This window comes from Sycon ciliatum, chromosome 4 (genome assembly GCF_964019385.1).
Source record: "Sycon ciliatum chromosome 4, ocSycCili1.1, whole genome shotgun sequence".
Classification (NCBI taxonomy): domain Eukaryota; kingdom Metazoa; phylum Porifera; class Calcarea; order Leucosolenida; family Sycettidae; genus Sycon; species Sycon ciliatum.
In genome coordinates, this window is record NC_088646.1 from 29,704,243 (window position 1) to 29,724,235 (window position 19,993).

At 44.3% G+C, this 19,993-nt stretch overlaps 1 protein-coding gene across 1 annotated transcript; it reads left to right on the forward strand.

The window, feature by feature from the left end:
• The first annotated feature begins 15,261 nt into the window (after positions 1-15,261).
• On the forward strand, positions 15,262-19,497 carry LOC135815520 (NACHT, LRR and PYD domains-containing protein 3-like). Its single transcript, XM_065328833.1, has 2 exons — positions 15,262-15,514; positions 15,605-19,497. Exon 2 carries the CDS (start codon positions 16,467-16,469, stop codon positions 19,137-19,139), a length of 2,673 nt encoding a protein of 890 aa, XP_065184905.1. The 5' UTR covers positions 15,262-15,514; positions 15,605-16,466; the 3' UTR covers positions 19,140-19,497.
• The last annotated feature ends 496 nt before the right edge of the window (positions 19,498-19,993 follow it).

The following is a 19,993-nucleotide window of genomic DNA, read 5'->3' on the forward strand; positions in this document are numbered from 1 at the left end:
AAGGATGCCAAATTATGCTCCAAATTTTCAACCACCAAATTATGCCAATAATTATGCCGGCATAATCCTCCGGTGCCTAGTGCGTATATAAATATCATTATTAGTTTTTCTAAAGAGTCGGCGTGGAGAAAGCAATTTTACCAGTGCAATAAAGAGTATAATAGATGCAGACATGGCCAGACAACAACGAGTTCATGGAATTTTTAAGGATTTTTATGTTATTCAAAATCGATTTTCGTGTTCCGCTCATCAGTGAATAGCATCGGAACTGATGGTACAGCATGCTGTCCGCAGATTGGGTACTCTGTACAAAAAGAACATTTTATAACAGCATAATTAAAAGTGTGAACAAAAAAGGAAGTGCTACAGCATTACATAATAGGTGTCAAACATCGTGCTACCATACATGTATATAACTGAGTGCAGGCAAATTATGATTAGCATGCAATGTACTACCCGAAGTACTGAATTTACTTCTTCTGCACTCTATATTCTAATGTATCTTCTACCTCTTCTCCCTTACGAACATACTTTCTCATTTTCCATACTTATAATTATAGGAGACTCCCTTCGATAGGCGTCTATTTGCCTCTGGAGGATCCGTGAAATAAAAATCAATCAATCAAAATCAAAAAGCATGAGGTGATACAGTGCAACATGACACGACATTTACATCTGATAACCAGCTACGAGAACAACTTTAGCGCGACTACATGCTTCTTTTGTTCACAAAGAACAGGATTATGCACACGAATACATACAGCTTCCAGAACCTTCAACTGCTTAACATAACTTGCACGGCACAAAACAGAAAAGTGAGAATCATCGTACACACTAAGACAATCTGGACGTGATAACAAGTGACAAAATACAGTTGACTTTTTGCACACGTCGCTCTCTTTCGTCTCATCCCGCTCCTTTCCTTCAACCTCCTCCGCCTCATCCTCGTCTACGTTACTTGTTCGACATGTATGACTGTGTATTTTATAACAAAAATATTATTGAAACCCAGAATCGATTTTCTCGTTCCTATCATCAGTGGGAAGAAATGCGGAACTAAAGGATACAACCAAAGAAACTGAAGTTAAATACCTGGCCGCCACAAATCAGAGTGGACAATATAAAAATAGCTGTAACTCCAGAACCACTGGAAGGAATCAAGTAAAATTCTTTACGTAGGTTCCCTGGTAACAGACCATCCTGGAAAAACTGCTCACACGGTTATAACTGTATCCAAAGTCATTTTCTAGCCGACACTAAAAAGGCAAACACGGATCGCAAAGCGGCACGCACGTCACGCAGGAAAACTGAATCAAGCAAGTCAGTATCAGGGAACGTTTTGTATCAGCAAGGAACTATCACATATATGCAGGGAATGAATGGAAAGAAATTGGCAATATCAAAAAGAATCGAGAGTGGGGCACATCACAAATTTGATGAAGTCGCGCACATTTCGCGCAGAATCCCTTCAGACTCCAAATCTCTTTCTGAGAACAATATTTCCAAAATTCGTTCCATTCATTCCCTAGAGAATTTCATGCAGATTCCGAAAATGTATAGGTTTATGGGTCTAGCATGAAGAACAGTAGAGATATTGCGCGGCTAGTCATCGGCTATACCTGATTATTGGAGAACTTCGGGGACTCAGTTTTCCAGCAACTCAAATTTAAAATCCGCCCGCCGCGTATGTGTTACCTTCATCCTCCACATTTTGCTCCTCTAAACCCTTCCTTCGCCTTCTTCGTTGCTTTCTACGACTTTTCTCTCCTTCCTTCACCTTTCTCTCTGCTGCTGCCACCCTCTCTCTGTCTTGGTGAGCCAGATACTCCTGTGCGAAGTGACCTTCATTGCAACCCATGGATGACAACACTTTGAGCAGCGAGATAGAACCGTGATTGAATTGGGCCACAGCAAGGTAGCAAGCTATCTCCACCACAGCTGCTCCACAGAATGAGGTCTTCGGACAAAAAGACCAAATCATTCCATTGAATGACTCGTTTTGATTCTGCGTCGCACCCCGCATACAGCGAAGCAAGAGGGCACGAGACGTGAGATTGTTGTAGATGAGCTTAATGGCTTTGACCACAGCTTCAGGAATCGTGTTGTGGTTCTGATACAGCTCTTGCTTGCCGGCCTGAGCAAGCTGCCAACCGCACCAGCTGTCTCCACCTGTCGGGCAAAACATGTGCTGTGGACGTTCGTCAGTGGATGCGCGATGAAAAAGGCCAGCACATATAGCCTTCGCCATGCTTTGCAGATCATGGGGATGGCTTCTGATTGCATTCCCATAATACGTCTGCAGGGTGTCTATGAGGGGATCAGTGAGCCTGCCTTGACCACCAAGTGGTTTGCCATCGTCCAATTTCTGGCCTTTCATGGTCTGCTTTAATTCTTTCCTGACTGTCACATTCGGTCCATACGGTTGTGTTTCATTGCAGAAAAGCCCTTTGAGTCACCATCGCCAATAAAAGAATGGTACTCTAGACCATTTCTTGCCACTGAACGTTGCCACAATACTACAGCAGCCTCTGATTCCATGCTGGGTGCTGACCGCGTTGTGTTTATGGGACACACTGTGGAATGCTCCTCTTTCCATGCAGTCCCTATGATCTTCTTACGAGAGCTCCTATACCAGAAAAGTTATGCATGAAATATGAATGTTCGGTAGTCCATGAAAGCGTGACAGTAATAGTAACTTTACAGATTATGCCAGTGCTAAGACTTGATTATTATAATCAGAGCCTTCATTTATTGCATTCCCACCTCGTCACAGCCACGCGCTCTCATTTCTGTTGTACAATGTACATGTATAAGATTGATCATTCCTTTACACTTCATTATCATCCTCTACTGATGAGCTCCGCCAGGGAGCAAAACAGCTGTCTAGAGGCGTGGAAAATTAATATTATCTCTCAACGGAAGTCTCCTTGCTGGTGTCTTTATGGCTCAGCTGAGAGCGCGTGGTCGAGACGAGTTGGGAATGCAATAAATTGGAAATATGGCCGAAAGCTCTGTCGCAATATTTAGTTGCAGAGCCTTCATGCTAGGAATCATAAATAATTATCCTTCTAGCGTATTTGTCAACATTTCCTATTTTGTACAGGCTCCTTGTTTTCTCAAATGTGACTTATATTGCATTCCGTGTATTGACGCAATTGTGTTCTATTCCAAGCAATGCTGTTGAGGTAGTAAGACACCTCCGATCATCATGAAAATTGGTACATAGCTAGGTCTGGGCCTTGGCTACTTCCTTCCAAAGCAACACTGTTAGTATTTAATCTGCAAGATACCTAAATTCGGAATTATCACTTTGGTTGCTATGGTAACACTCTTCAAGAAGTATTTCGTCGATTTGGTCAACAAAGCCCCATGTTTCTGGGTCAAGTGACACGGATCCTGAAAGCTCTACATATTCTCTGTCATTTGCACATGGCAAACCTTTGTCCCTCTAGAACAGGAGCGAAAAGTCACTTTTATGCACCTTGACCTGTGGACTATGGACCTCACACTTTAGGAGATGAGAGCTGAAAGCATACTCTTTCTTCTGATACCACACACCATACCAATTTCTGAAATTCGATTTTTTCGATATTTTGCCTATGTAGGGAGTAGTTCGAGTTGCTGATGATCGCTCTGCTCTCCCTCCCCGTGCAGTTCAGTAATCCTCACGTAGTATCACAGATACATCGTATTCTCTCTCTCCCCCCCCCCCCTCCCCCCGTTTACTCGCAGTTATTAGTATCCTATTCTTTTACTATGTGCTTCCATAGCTTTTCTAGGCTAAGCCTTCGGCGTCATTTTATTGGGTGGTCATCCCGTTTGAATGTGCGAAGTGAAATAAAAACCAACCAACCAACCAAAAAGCACCACTTATATGAAGGTTAACCAAAATTATTAATTATTCATATCTTTTTGCATCTTTCCCTCCAGTGGGTCTATTGTTATTAGGCAATTGTCTGTTATAGTCACCACTAGGCACCGGTGGATTATGCCGGCATAATTATTGGCATAATTTGGTGGTTGAAAATTTGGAGCATAATTTGGCATCCTTTCGGAGGTAGGAGCATAACTACTTGATTGTACCACAGTTCTAGTATATGGGCTACACAATTGTGTTCACTGCACCTGATCAGTCCTGGTGGTCTGCATGGTAAAGGGCTTGAAGTTGGAGGCCATGCACTGCAGATAGTGTTTTCAATGAAAAGCAGGGTACAGATCATTGCAATACATTATTGTACGGTCGAACTCGTCTTCTTCAAAGTTCTTTCTCACACTGATACAGTACATGTAGCAGAAGATGTGGATGAGTCAGCCTTTTATCAGGTATCCAGGGGCGGACGAGATAGTGACGGGAAGTCCACAAACTGACTCTGCGTACATGTACATTATTCATGATACGAAGTCATTTTTTACATGACCTCTGGATTTTAGCAGCCATGACAGTGCAAGCTTCGGACATTGCTATAATAATTTAACAAAATTGAGGTATATTTGGTGTTCGGTAATGATGGAAGAAGAGGTGGAGCTACGGAACAGATGAGCTGATTATTCGCAGGGTGAGGGTGACATATCGGTTGGACGAGTATGACGATTACGAAGACAGTTGAACATCATAATTTTCAAAGGTAAGTCAAACTGATTTGGCAATGAAAAAATATTTTTAATAAAGTACAAAAGAAGTCAGAAGTCAACTAATGAATTTATAGAAGTAATGTTTTCCCTTTTCCACTATAATCACTAGCATGCAGGGACACCTTGGTATAGGGATACTCGTGTAACATATTGTTCTACTTATGGCCACTTGCAAGTACGAAAAAGGCACAATTTTCCGAACTTTGGGGCTCCATAAGTACAGCAAAGTGAATATGTATCCCCGCCTGCCAAAGCATAATGTGACACGGATTTTGCGAGCATAATGCGAGAATCCATGAAAGCATAATTCCATGATTTCGCGGGCACAATCCGCCGGAGCCTAGTCACCAATATAAATAAAAATCCAATCCAAAAAAAGCAACCCCGTTTTTTGGTCACGCTTGTTTCGCGCTAAATCGGTAAATTGCTTTTTTCGCACTAATTACTCGACAGTGCTCAACGCCTGTCTGTCTGGTTCTCTGGTTATATTGAGTTCCATATTGTCATTATTTATCTTCATTCCTCTGATGAAGTGACTCGTGTCACAGAAACCGGTCAGGTTAAAGAACTTGGAACTCTCCTTGCTTGTCAGTGCGTGGTTGTTATGTTTTAAACTTCCCGTGTAGGACCTTCGCCACCGCTGCTTCACTAGGATCGCTCCACAATTACTCTCATATAGTTTCTAAACGATTGGATAATAGACGCCCAATTTGGAAAAAATTATGCACAAAGCGATCACAGATTTTATTTGGTATATATTTTGCCTAGGTACGCGTCTATAGTTTTGTAATGGACTGTAGTGGATATATTGCACTTGTATCATGATGTTATTTCTACAACCTTTCTATTATAGTACTTAACTTCAGTTTCTTTGGTTGTATCATTTAGTTCCGTATTTCTTCCCACTGATGATAGCAACGAGAAAATTGATTCTGGGTTTCAATAACATTTTTGTTATAAAATACACAGTCATACATGTCGAACAAATAACGTAGTTGCGTGATGTCTGCGGCCTTCATCCTATTCATAGCTATATTAAAATTATTATCTCCACGTAGATTATTACCCCACGATAGGCGGTCAGCCTTTGGGTCATCCTAATAAAGTTATTATTATTATTATTACAGGGTGCAACAGAGCTCTCGGCCATTGAAGAAAATGTTGAGTCGTCTCCACCATTACACTGCGCTCTTTAGCCGACTAGACCCTCCTGCACACAACCATCACCATTGCGAGGACACTTGCGTAGACGATATTGATAAACTCCTTCAGGCAGCTGTTTCGCTAATACATAGCTCATCAGTGAAGGTAGATGTTGAATGATTATAATATAGAACAAACTGCTATTATCACATGTCACGTGAGTGTTTCCTTGGATCGGGCCAATCACTGGTCTGTATGAGCGGGCAATAAATCAGTCCAACGCCCGCGTCCAAAGCCCGTCGTCAGTGACAACCCTGACTGAGACTGTACGCGCGTACGCGTGAAATCTACGGGATGTGAACATGGTGCACCGGTGGGCATGGTGACTGTACTGTGTACGGCGCAGTGTGACATGTGAACGCGTGGTCGAAAGTGGCGATCTCAGCTTTCCTCGCGTGATCACGTGACTACGACGACTCTGTAGAATGTACGACTCTACGACGAGTCGCAGAGTGCAGCATTGAGACGAAGATGGAATTCTTTTTGGAGATGGACATCCCGGCAATGGACATGGCCTCGGACGTCTGCCGTGTGGTGCTAGGGATCATTTGTTCAGTCATGTTGGCAGCCTGACCGTCGGTAAGCTTTTGGATAAGATTCAGTTCTGCTCGAAGTGGGTACTGTGATCACAAACAATTATTTGAAATAACACAAATTCAACTCAGCGTCGTGCGTTTTCAGATCCTCGCAAAGTAGGCACCGGCGGATAATGCTAGCATAATAACTAGCATAATGACCCATGTGGGGAAGACCGGCACTGCCCTAGCATAAAGCCTCCAAATGTGACCTTGTCTAGCACAATCGATGTGTGAAACTAGCACTACGTCAAGATGAAAGTGTATGCTGGATGCCACCGTTGCCAGAAGCGTGTTTGGCACTGTTTACTGCGTTTACGGAGTTGTTCAAACTGCACTGACTTGTACTTGGAGCTAAATATAGCATTGTGCACACTTTTTGCAAATTTGATTTCCAAATTTGCAATGCTTGTCTTGAAGTTCAATGTCAATGATACGGCGAGTCTTTTCCAAGTAAGAACGGTAGTTTGTAATTATTTTGGCCTTCAACTAACGTTACTTTAGCATGTTGAGTCGTTGTTGACAGTGAAATTAATTATAAAAGTGGTGAGTCCTTCGCTATAAGTGAGCAAACTAGTTGTACTGTCGTAGCTTGTCGTAATTTGTTGGCCCGATGGCAGCTACGGGAGACGGAGGCTCTGGTTTTGAAACAGAAGATGAGAGCAGTGAGAGTGATGGCTTTGTTTGCGAAGAGGGAAGCTCTGACTTGGAAAAGAACGCGGCAGCCGACAGTCTTCCAGCAGCACAACCAGCTGCTATTGCCCGCAAAAGGTCGTTTGCAAGAAGTGGAAAGTCAAGCAACTCGAGCCAGAATTCGGAAGCAAAGCGCGTGAGAGTGTCAGCTGGGAAATCCACCGCAGCTCCTCGACGCAGCACCCACGATCGGATAGCAGAATTCCCAGGCGAGTACCTCTCAGTTTCTGCGGGGAAACTCTACTGCACAGCTTGTAACTTGACGATCAGTATCAAGCACAGCATTGTGAAAGCGCATGTGAATAGCCAACGACATGTGCAAGGAAAGGAGAGTAAGAAACGGGCGAAACTTCACCAACAGGCAATAACTATTTCGTGGAAAAAGTTTTCAAGTGAAAGCACGTCTGACATGGCGGGAAGCGGTCTGTCACAAGCTGTGTCCGAAGATGTTGTTCGGCGGGCCAACGTTGTTGAGACTTTCCTAAAGGCTGGAATTCCGCTCAGTAAGGTGGATTACCTGCGCCCTCTCCTGGAGAGTGGTTACGGACGTTTAACATATAGCACTCACATGGCTCAGCTGATTCCATTCCTGCACTGCAAGGAGGAAGATGAATTAAAGAAGGAGATATCAGGTGCACCGTATGTGGCTGTCATATTTGATGGAACTTCCCGCCTGGGAGAGGCACTTGCAGTGGTTCTGCGGTATGTGGATGCAGATTTCAAGATTCATCAGAGATTTGTTCGCTTCCATGTACTGGCAAAGAGTCTGGCAGGTCTGGAGTTGTCCTGTGATACTGCCATATTCCGAGTGACTGCATAGGGAAGTCATTATTTCCCACCGTATGGATTGACATTTTCGTAGCACTATCGGCACTGCTAGCATTATAACTAGCATAATCGCTCCAAATAACTAGCAGTGCTAGTAGCACAATTTCCTCATATAACTAGCATTATCCGCCGGTGCCTATCGCAAAGTCACTGCCTGTGTGTGGTCTTCATGTGCCACGCAAAACTCTTACCAGGCTCATCTGTCCTCTGCCTTCACCTTTGCTTGAACAACAAACACAACAATTCAGGAATGTTTTGCAATGAAAAATACAGCTATCTGGAGCTGAAAAAAGAAGAAGAAAAATTGTCCTCAGAATTACACACCAGGGAGTCGTCAAATACTTGCACTTGTTGCAGTACTGTATTTGACAACTTCCTGATACACATGTAAACATGAAGAAACTCTTTGTGGTAGCACTCTTAAATTTTCAACTGAAATTATGATTCTGCTGTATTTATTGTCGTTGCCATGTCTGTTGCTATGACGATGCGGTGCCGGCACTTTTTTCTGTCTCCGTCTTTCAGTACTGTATACTCTCTGATGGCCTGTAGCAGACTTTTTGTTAGGGTGTACTTCGAAGTAGGAGAAATATCTTCATTTTTCCTGTTTTGATAATGATAGCACATCAATATACATTGTGGTCATAATGTGTTGGCATTTGGCCTAATTTCAACAGCAGCCCAATGGTCTGCTCTGTGGGCCATGTGATAAATTTGTTATCGCATGGTTGCTGCGGGCCTTATGGCATATTATTGCCCCTCGAGGTTAGCCCTCGGGCCTACGGCCCTCGGGCTAACCTCTCGGGGCAATAATATGCCATAAGGCCCTTGCAACCATGCGATAACATATACTTATACAGTCTGTATTGGCTATAGTAGTATAGAGTGACCAGATATAAGAATATATCGGCTACAGTGATATTGGTACGAAATATCAAAAGCAAAACGTATTTTATCCAGTACAAATATCACTATAACCAATATTATCGGATGTAATGATATATCGGATATTATGATGGCAACAAAGAATCAAAATATGCATAACACACTATATTATTATCGGCTATAGTGATAACTTTAAAATACATGTTGCAATAATATCAAAGGCCCTATTTTTTTTACTTTCTTCACGGTGCTTATTTTGATAGTGACACATGTACATGTACATAACAGAACTTTTTTATGGAAATGCGGGCACTGTCAACTATGCAGCATGCTCATTTGTCAAAACGCCATGCTGGAAGTATTTCCTTGCCTTTCATGTGTCGATCGAAAAAAATCGATCGTATCGCATAATAATTATAGTGATGCATCGGTTATAGTGATAAAATCACGGAAATCAAAAGGGTACGCTATAGCCGATACAGACTGTAATTATAAGGTTTCCACATACAAACCTGGCATAGCTGAGGTGATAACGCGGGAAAGGGAAAGTGTGAAGTACTGTTGGCGCGCATGGGACATGCATGCAGCGTCAGAAATTCGGCGCGGAAAATCAATCACTATTTGGAAATTATCGACAAAGAATGGATCACCAACTGAACAAGAGCCTCCCGCCAGGCCGCCACGCTGGCGGTTTCAGAGGCAGCTATGCTGTTTAGTAATTTTTTAAATATAATTTTTTAGGGCTTTGTTATGTCATCGTATGTATTTGTGCAGGCGTTGTGGGCGGATTCCTGGACATAACTGAGCCAGGCGTGAACACTGTAAAAAAATATTCAGGCTGCTGCTGCTGCGGTGACGTTGTGTCATCAGCACATTCTCAGAAAGTCTGCATCGTGCCATACAGCAGGTCCGCGAGCCTGGAGTATTCAGCTGACTAACCACCTGCCATCCACTCAAAGCTCATGGGTTCTAGCTGTCAAACAGTGAATGCAGAGAGGGTCTTGTTCTGCGATATGGCAGCCCAGTCGCCTACCATTACATAATCTTACGTAGAAACTTACGTAGCTACGTAGACAACGTGTCTGAATAGCGGTGTCGTTAGTCTTGCCATGTGAACACAATAATAGAAAAGCTGACAGGATCGCTTTTCTAAATCATAATGTCATTAGAGGTATGTGAGTTGGACGAGTCGACCGTATGTTTCTCAATAGACAATTCACATGGTTAGTATTTTACCGGTCACGCTATTTTCGACTGTCGGCCTGTACGGTTTGTGTATTTAGAAAAGCGATCCTGTCAGCTTTTCTATTATTGTGTTCACATGGCAGAAAAAACGACACCGCTATGCTACGTAAGTTTCTACGTAAGGTGCTCGGTATTTCACTTAGGCTACGTAAGTCTCTACGTAAAGTGCTCGGTATTAGATCTACCAACGGGTGGTAGCCGCGTGCTGTGCACGTGCACGGCAGACATTGTGTTGCAGTGCAGTCCGTGTTCGGATGTGCATGCGCGAGGAACTTCGGATTCCTTCTTTGGAACTGCTTCTTGTATGAGCTGTTTCGGATATTTCGCCTCCTGGCCTGGCATATTTCGTTTCGGCGCTGCTGAGACCTCCTTTCGCGGAATATTACTCAATGACAGGTGAGTTGACTAGTTCCCTTTGATTCATTTGCTTGTTTTCTTTCATTTACGAAAAGTGTGCTGATTTTGGCCGGAATGTAATAAAATAATGGAAAAGCTGACAGGATCTCTTTCGCTGACAGGTGATCTCTGAGTTGACCGGTTTCCTTCGATTCATTTGCTTATGCTCACCCCTTCATTTACGGAAACGTGTGCTGATTTTATTCGGATTTAGATCCATTTTTATCTCTTTGCCCTTGTCTACAGTGTGCGAAGAACGCGAGTTCACCTTCTTGGCGGTAAGGCTTATGTTAGATGTGTTGTCGAAATGCAATTAATCATTGTACATTGGTACGTTACAAGTAAGGCACTGGTCAGTGGCATACTATCGTTGGCAGTTCCCAATCTGGAGGGAAAGGTTCAAGGACCCATTGACCGAGTTTGCAAATTAAATTCGCATATCAGGGAAAATCTCCATTGTGGAGAGCTTCAGTAAACTTGTTTGCTTCATACGAAACAAGCCAACGGGCGCAGTCTCGTCTCGTGAAGATCTCCTTCTTGTATGATTGGATTTGTTTACTCGAGTCTGGGCGGTTTGATTTATTATTTGTGAGTACCGCCGAGATTGCACTGCCCCAAATAAAGTTTCGTGCCGCCAAAGCAAGAATTACGATCTGCAATCTGTTTGTAGTACCTGCAAGAATGTGCTGTACATGTATCGTACTTTCTCTGTTGCTGTTTCAGTTGCCGTCATGTTGCTAAAGAAAGGTTCAGTAGATAGAGAGGTTCTGCAAAACGAAAATTCGAACGAAGTTTCGTTACAGTCCTTGCGAGAGTGTGTACGAATTTTTGCACGAACTTTGCGTTCTGCACATTTTCGTAGTTTGCGCGGGCCAAGTGCACGTACGCCATGACCCGATCTCACGAAATTTCCTACGACAGTTCATTTCGCGTTCCCTGCAAGTTTCGCGTCCAAAGTTGCGAAAGTTCTTGCGAAGTTGCATTTTCGTTTTGCACAACCTCTCTAGTGACTCATTTGTTTCATACGAGACTACAATGTAGTCAATGAGTTGGTGTGGCTTAGAATCTTTCGCTGTAGAAGAAATCTATTCGTATGTCTATTGGAGAAATAATTGTATTCACTGGTTATAAAATAGGTTAAGACAAACTCACAGAATAAATACCATCGGTCCCTTGGTGTTCGTCCTAAAGAGGTTCGACTGGATATCATCCATACTCACCAAAAGATGTGTAAGATTTTATTATTATGGAGTGCCTTGTTTATCTCTCAGTACCTTCAACCATAGCCTTGCCCATTTTATCCTCAGGATCAGTGTAGTTGTTGGAACGAGGTGTCAGACTCAGCAATGTATTTGTTTACATTTTAATACATGTTTATTGTTCCTCCTTTGCTGTGTTGTTTTAGAAAATCGTGGACTAACAGTTTAACGTCATTGAGCTACTTCCAAAAGTTGTATCGACATCAACAGGATTACGATTTCAGTGCCATATGATGCAGGCTGACCTTATCACGATAACCCATGATTATAAACCATTATAAACACAGAATCAACAAAAACATCTGCGACACGCACCTGGTTACATTTCTCAAATAAATCTGATCGAGGGTGGGGAAATCTGAAATATCTGAAAGGCAAGCCAATTTTATGACAGAGTAATGAAATTCTGCTACAGCAACATGAACAGAATGACCTCCATATAAAAAAAGTATCACCACTAGGCCTCGACCAATATGCTTAATAAAAAAGAGCATATTATGTTCGTCGCATATCAGGGAAAACGGCCATGATATGCCAAAGGCTTAGCAAGATATGCAAAAAGATATGCCAAAATATGCTCGACATAAGCAGAAAGTGTAACCTTTCTGTAAAATTAAAACCTTGGAAAATTCATTGGCTTCACGGCTATCATGCTTATGGTGCAAATCAAAACACATGCAGAATAGTATGGAAGTGTGTCCCCAGCAACCGTAGCGATAGTGTTCATCCCTGGGGAAATGTTGCAAACGCCTCAACCATTCCAAATTCATCCATAAAAGGCATTTCTGAACGCATTTTGTCCATAACATGAATGTTTTGTCCTCATTTTCTTTAGAATATTTGAATCATATGCTCGCTCAATATGCCATATATGAACTGTCTCACAAAATATGCGGAAATATGCGCAAGCATATTTGGTCGAGGCCTAATCACCACGGTCCACCATTACTCACATGTTTCCCCCGGGCCCCGCAGACGAACATGCTAGTGCCATTTTCTGCAAGAAAAGGCTTGCACATCAATGCGTATAATACTGTATTGATATGATGTGAAGGCCATCATTTACATATTGGGCATTCCATTGATTGGTGACAGAAAAAACAAAAGAAATTATAGCAATAAAAACTGCTTTATGGCAGTTTTCTAAAAAACGTTATTGTGTTCTAGTCCATGGACCCCGTCTAAAAAGTAAGAAATTAACGAAATGTGATTGCCGAAAATTAAAATTTCACACAAAACCTCACAATAATCACACACAGAATGAAAAGCTACATGTAGAACACCTTTTTCTCCTCGTGATCCTCTTTCCTATGCATACATGACATGCATGTTGCCAATTGTTGGTCCAGTACAAGTTTAGTGTTGAAAACAGCATTTCAAGTGTTGTGATAATTGTGAGGTTTTGTGTGAAATTTTAATTTTCGGCAATCACATTTCGTTAATTTCTTACTTTTTAGACGGGGTCCATGGACTAGAACACAATAACGTTTTTTAGAAAACTGCCATAAAGCAGTTTTTATTGCTATAATATGTATAGACATGGACTTTTACCGTTCACGCTAGATCCAATGGTACTCGTACCCAACACCCAAAATACCGTCGGTTTGGTACCGTTTCGACGATAGAAAGCTCTGTTTAGCGGAAGAACGAACCGGTAAGGTTCCAAGTTAGGCTTACCTCACAGCTAACAAGTCGATCGTTGTATCAGGAGTCAGGACTCAGAAGCCGAACTGCTAACCGTGTCTCGAACACACACAAAAACCAGTAGACTCGCCCTCTACACGCCGACCGTCGACAATAGCGTGAACGGTAAAATGCTAACCATGTATAATGTATGGGTTTTCAACTCTTTCGCACAGTCGAATCGGGCACATCCTTCGCGACTTGTCTTTGGTCACTGGAGTTAAGGGGTCGTCCGCAATTATCGAAAGTTTTTTCCAATCCGTAGTAGCTTCGAAAGTGGGTGGGTGGGTCAAGGACAATTACGGATTGAAAAACTTCCGAAATGACACGTGCGCGTGCCATGTGTACGTCTACGTGTAGCCCCTGTTTTCCACGCGCGGCTGCGCGCGAACTGTCTACTACAAATATTTTTGTAGTTCTGGCAGTTTCTGCGCCCACGCGCGCGCTTCCTTGGCTGCTCCTAGATCCTGGGCCGGGGATCATAAAGTTCGGCGCATTCGACGGCGAGTCGACACTTTCTATTTTTGAGTTTCACTGTCTCCTTCGTCCAGAGTACCGTCTTCCATGCACTCCTTTGAAGTCCTTCCGTCTAGCGCTGGCGCTGACGACTGTTATTGACTATGTCCAGACAGGCGACGTTGTTTGGAAAGGCGGTGAAGAAGCAGCCCTTTTTCAAAACCGCTGGTGACTCTGATTATTACAGAACAATAAATTGCTTGTGGCAGTTGTCCAAGACGACGAACAAGGATGTATTCTTTGCCGAAGCGAAAAAGGAATGGACGAGTTTGTTCCATATGTGTTGGGTTGTGTGTCTATCAATAATATTTTATTACGGACTGGGGGGGGGGGGGGGGGGGTGGGTGAGGAAAAATTTGAAGCTACTACGGATTGGAAAAAACTTTCGATAATTGCGGACGACCCCTAAGTGCATGCATGCGCAACCGCGCAGAGGCTACAATGTCTACCAGGGAGTCGTAATTATTATTAATTTTTTACGACTCCCTGCATGCATGCAACTACACATTGCAATATTGTAGACACCAGCGAAAATTAAAAAGAGAAAACCTAATACCGTATTATCTCTAATATAAGCACGGTCCTTTATTTTTTCAATGTACCTCCGCCCCGTGCTATTAATGGAGACGTTCCTTTATTGGAGATTGTTCCAATATTATTTCAACCTCATTTCAGAGGCATGTTGCCATGCCAAATTCATGTATGACACACACATTTCAGGGTTTTTTTCGCCGGTACAGATAATGAATTTACACAGTGTGCTTATAATGGAGACTGAGCACTTTATTTTTTGAATGCCGCCCCAAGGTGTTCTATTATTGGAGACGTGCTATTATTGGAGACTGTGCTTATATTAGAGATAATACGGTAATCGGTTTTTCCCGATGCGTATATAAATTATTTATATACGCACGGGGAAAAACCGAGTCGCCGGCCTGCGCGGCTCAGCCCCTGCCCCCGGCCGCGGCCCCGTGTTCACCCTGATGTCAGTTTCCACACCACACAGTCCTACTTGTTCCGTTCACTTCATTCATGATTCAGGTCATCAGATTTCCATCACTGAACCGAGAAACTGAGTTACTTACCAGTTACTTGGCTTTCGTCTTTCACACCCACCAGTGACCTGTTGTTGTGTTTTGAAAGCAATGGATGCGAAGGCCAAGGACCGCGCCCCAAAAGGCAAGGATCTGCTGCCTTTGCTGGTGAAAGCTAAAAAGAAGTTGTTGGAACAGGCTGAAGAGTCGGGAGTTCAGCTGAGCGGCGGCCTCGCTTCTGATGATCACATTTCGCTCGAACAGATATTCGTGAATTTGGCGTTTGTGGCTGAAAAGGAATAGACCCTTTGCACAATAACGGTCACGTGATCCGAGACGGGGCATCCTCTTCGATTTTTGTGCAGAGTATCCGTTGTTGAGCATGGTGAAACACTGTATTTTTCCATTTTGGAGATGGAGGAGAGAGTGTCGAGTGGTTTGCCATCGATGGCTGTGGCACCCGTGGACGAACTGTCAAATGAAGAATGGCCTGTGAAGGAACTGAACAGTTTTCTGCTGAATGAGGGTGCGTATCTGTCTGGAAAAAGAAGGAGTTGTTGGAGCGGTAAGTTTTCCGCTGTCAGTGGATATTTCGGATTACTGTAGATTGAAATTTATTTTTATTTTCTCTACCTTCTCTCCTCTGTCGATGTAGAGAACACTTCTCTATGCAGAACCCTGATGCTCCTAGAACTAAGAAGGGCACCACTTCCTCGAGTGTACAGTCGTCGTGCCCAACATTTCATGCGTCCCAGTGGATGACTCGATGAGTGATGAACCTCTGTTTCCCAGAGTGAGTGCCACACCAGGCTTGCTCATCTCCAACGCAGGGGCAAGTCGCCGACGACAGTGAAGAGGGAGCTGATGGAGTAGTACTAGTGAAGAAGCCCGTGGATAGTGTCCATGAGTTTTACTTTGGTGGCTATGTGCATAACGTGAAAGTCTGTCATATCGTGCACACAGCCACAGCTCGAACTCAGATGGCCTTCTCCGCACGCCTGAGCGATGAGGCTGCGTCTCTCTGCACTTCAACATCAGCAGCTCGAGCAGCGCCAGCAAGCAGTCGATCTTCCTTGAATAGCGAAGACAGGGATGGATCATGCCTTTCTCTCAAGCTCCAGAGTCTCTTGGCAGGACGTTCCGCGTCTTCGCAAAACGATGAAAGTGACTGTCGTCATCGACAAAGTGTTCCGAGCAAAACCGTGACTGTGAACGATGTCGCAGCAAACTGCTGCCCTTCTCGCCAAATAGCCAGGATTCAAGAGAGTGGAATGCCAGCATCACTAGGGAACGCCTGGAAAAACAAGTGGGTTTCTTAGACAAGGGATGACGGTTGCTGCAAACAAGAACCCAACAGCAGTCCTTGGAAAGCATATTTCGGAACTTCTTCCTTCAGAACTAAAAAAACTTCAAATGAAAAAAGGCTGGGGAGTACATACATGAACATCGCGTCGGGACCGTGAAAACCTAGCCTGTCACAGGAAACTTGATCACGTCCTGCATGCAGCAAACCATGCATGCTGGTTGCATGCCAAGTGTGCAGCGCGCGCACAGCATGCCCCGTCTCGACCCCTCTCGCTTATTGCGCAAAGGGTCTATTGAAAAGAGACTTTGATGAAGCGTTCTCGACGTATGCTGAGAGACGTCAACACGCAGTGGAATTTAGCAAAGCCGATCGAATTGAATTGAAGAACCTGTTTCGTGCCGCAGGTTCGAGTGTGGACGACGTTTCCCATTCAAAAGGAAAACCTGCACCAGCAGCTACAGCGACCGAGCGACCGAATCTCTGTGGCAAGGTGTTCCGGAATGTACTGGCGTACGGATCTGCTGGTAGTGGCAAGACCACAGTGTTTCTGCTCATGGTTATATACCTGTGGAGCAGAGGCGAACTATGGCAGGAGGAATTCGATCTGGTCGTGGGACTGGAGCTTCGTAAAAAAGAGGTGAGAGCTGCCACTAGTCTTGCTGAGCTATTGACGGTGAAACTGGCGAGCCAGGGCCTGTCGCAGACTGAGATATTGGAGCTTGCAAACTACTTCGAAGATTCTCAAAGCCGTCTATGTGTCATCATGGACGGCTTGGATGAATGTGATTTCGCCAGCTGCAGTATGTTCATGAGTGACTTGCTGAAACGTGAGGGCATGGTGAAGACACACGTGATCGTCACAAGCCGTCCATGCCAGGATGCATATCAACTATCGCAGTGTGGCAAATATCAGCAGAAAATCCAAGTACTGGGTTTCTCACCGGAGAAAGTGAGGGACTACGTAGAGAAGGTTCTCGGTAAACAAGGCGCTGAAATTCTGCTGGCAGAGCTGCAGAGCAAGCCGGATATGTCATGTCTTATGGCAACTCCCATGTTTGCAGACCTAACATGTGAGCTTTTCAAGAGCAACAAGGGCAAAATGTGGAAGTGCAGCGCATCCCTGTACCAATCGTTACTGCGTCGAGTCGTGGAGCGTGCTGGTGGTGCAGTTTGCGAGTCGATTTCACTTGCATCCAGCAAAGTGGTCCAGTCGCTACAGGAACTGGGGCGCTTTGCTTTTCGCATGTTGCTGGTGAAAAGGATGGTGTTCAACACGTCCGACATCATCAACTCCCACTTGAGCAAGGATGCAATGAGCTTGGGTCTTCTGCAAACATGCCAGGGAACAATGTCTACGAACGCTCGGCAATACCGCTTCTGCCATCTGTCACTGCAGGAGTTCCTATCGGCATGGTTTCAGGCGGAATGCGTGGTGCAAGAAAGACATCACGCCATTGCACTGGTACGGCGACTGGGCGCATACGATGGCCATATGGCAATGTTCTGGAAGTTTTTCATTGCTCTATGCCCGGAAGACGTGTCACTGATCATCATGGAGGAGCTATGGCGTGTGCAGTATGCAGATCCAATACCACTGGATCCTAGCAGTGAGGCCAACGAAGCCACCAAACAAGCTAACAGATGCGGCAGCGACGGGCAAGAGGAGTGGGCTTCCAGTGCGACTACGGAGGCTACCAAACATGCTGATACTGCCGCTAGACGTGCTGCCACCGCCGCTAAGCTAGCCGAGGACATGCGCAATGACTCAAGTGTCCTGACCGGTGAGATGGAGATGGCAAAGGTCCACAAACAACTTTGCCATGAACTGAATGCTGAGCAAATGACAGTCCTCGCCGACATTCTCCTCATTCCTCGGCATGACCGTGGCAAGGGCCATGGTGAGCAACTTGTGCGCCGTTCCATGCCAATCAGCCGAGAGCCCACAGATACGCAATTCCTAAAGACTCTCCTGAGGGTGTGGATGAAGAACGGCAGTGTTGCATATGGCACTGTGCTGTTGGAAGCGCTATCCCAGGTGGACGCCGAGCTGGCGCGGCTGTGCAAGAGTCTTCTTCATCCCGCTGCTATGCTGCTGAGTCATGAATCCCTGCAAGCTGCTTCCTCTCGCATTGTAAGTCTAGCTGATGCTGCCCCTTCTTTTAGGGATACCCCCATACGGAGGTTGTTTGTTCATCTTGTGGTGGCATATCATGAGCATGCAGAGTATCACGGTGTGTCCTGCAACTGGACACACCCTTTCTTTTGTGCTATACTTGCATCAAAGCTCATTCTCAATGGTGTTTCTCTTTCTTCTCATGAATGTGTTGCTCTCAGTTCTTTACTGTGTGGCTATACATGTAGTGATTTAGAGAAAGTCGACCTCTGCGATTGTAGCATTGGCGATGAGTCATTTCACAGCTTATCAACAGGCTTACAGAGGTGTAGCAGTGTACGTTCACTACAGCTATACGGGAATGCTATTCTTGATGGTCTAGCATTGTCATCCGTGATTTCAGCCATGTCCGCTAGTCTTGTGTCTGTGGGTGTTGGTGGTAACCCTGTTGGTGTGAGTGGTTTTGTGTCCGTGTGCCGTGCACTCAGTCAGTGTAAGAATGTACACAATGTCAATGTCAGCGACATGTATAGTGATGGTGCTGCGCCGTTGTCTTTACTCTGTGATACGTTGGAGCAATGTACACAGCTGGAAGTGTTGTGGTTGTATGGGAATCGGTTTGTGGGCAGTGCGGATGATGAGATGAGATTCATTGAAGCGGTGAAGGTGTGTACACAGTTACGTGGACTGTGGGTGGACAACTGTGGCTTGAGTGAGAATGTTTGTTCTCAACTTGTCACTGTGTTCACAGAGAGGAGGGGGTGCATTTAAACTCTGTAAATGGTTGTACATTCTTGAGAGAATGTAAAGTTTTGTATTGTTTTGTTCCCCTGTATACCCCATACCCCTAAACCCTGACCGGTCGACCATCGATAGGTTTTTTTGCCTGCTTTTCTTCTTGTACAAAATGTGTTTTTGCTTGCTGCTTGCCTGCTTACTACTCTAATGTTGAGGACTGTTGTGAATAGATTTCTAATGTTTTCATGCCTATAATCATATCTGCTGCTACTGCTATGCTATGTTGTTTTTTATCATTGATTTATGAACTGCTAGTAATTTCTATGTGTGTTTACAATGTTATAATTATATGTAATTGTGTTTATTTTTTTGTCATAACTGGATGAGAAGACGTTGCTATGATGGTTATGTGTGTGTACGTGTGTGCACTTGTGTGTGTGTGTGTGTGTGCACGTGTGTGCACTTGTGTGCACCTGTGCGTGTACGTACACTAGCGCCGTCATTTTATGTGTATGTGCGTGTGTGTGTGTGACTGCGCGTGTGCGTCCGTGCGTTCGTGCACTCGTTTGGTTGTGTGCAACTGTGTGTGTTTAAGCGCATGTTCAAGCCCACACATTGGTGAATCGATACCGCCGAAGGCAGGTTTCGTCGTCCAGTGATTCAAAACACAGGCGCTGACCAATTACTTGAGTGAAATGATAGCAAGTAGCCTTTTCCTCAATGGCAGCAAGGAGCAAAAGCAGATCTTCCTCTTCCAGAGAACCATCATCATAGTCCACAAGTAACAAAGCGACAAGCAGGCTTCTATTTACCCCTGCCATTTCACAAAGCTAGCTACGAAATATCGAAGAACGTCTGAAATTTTTCAAATCAAAAAAATAAAATTA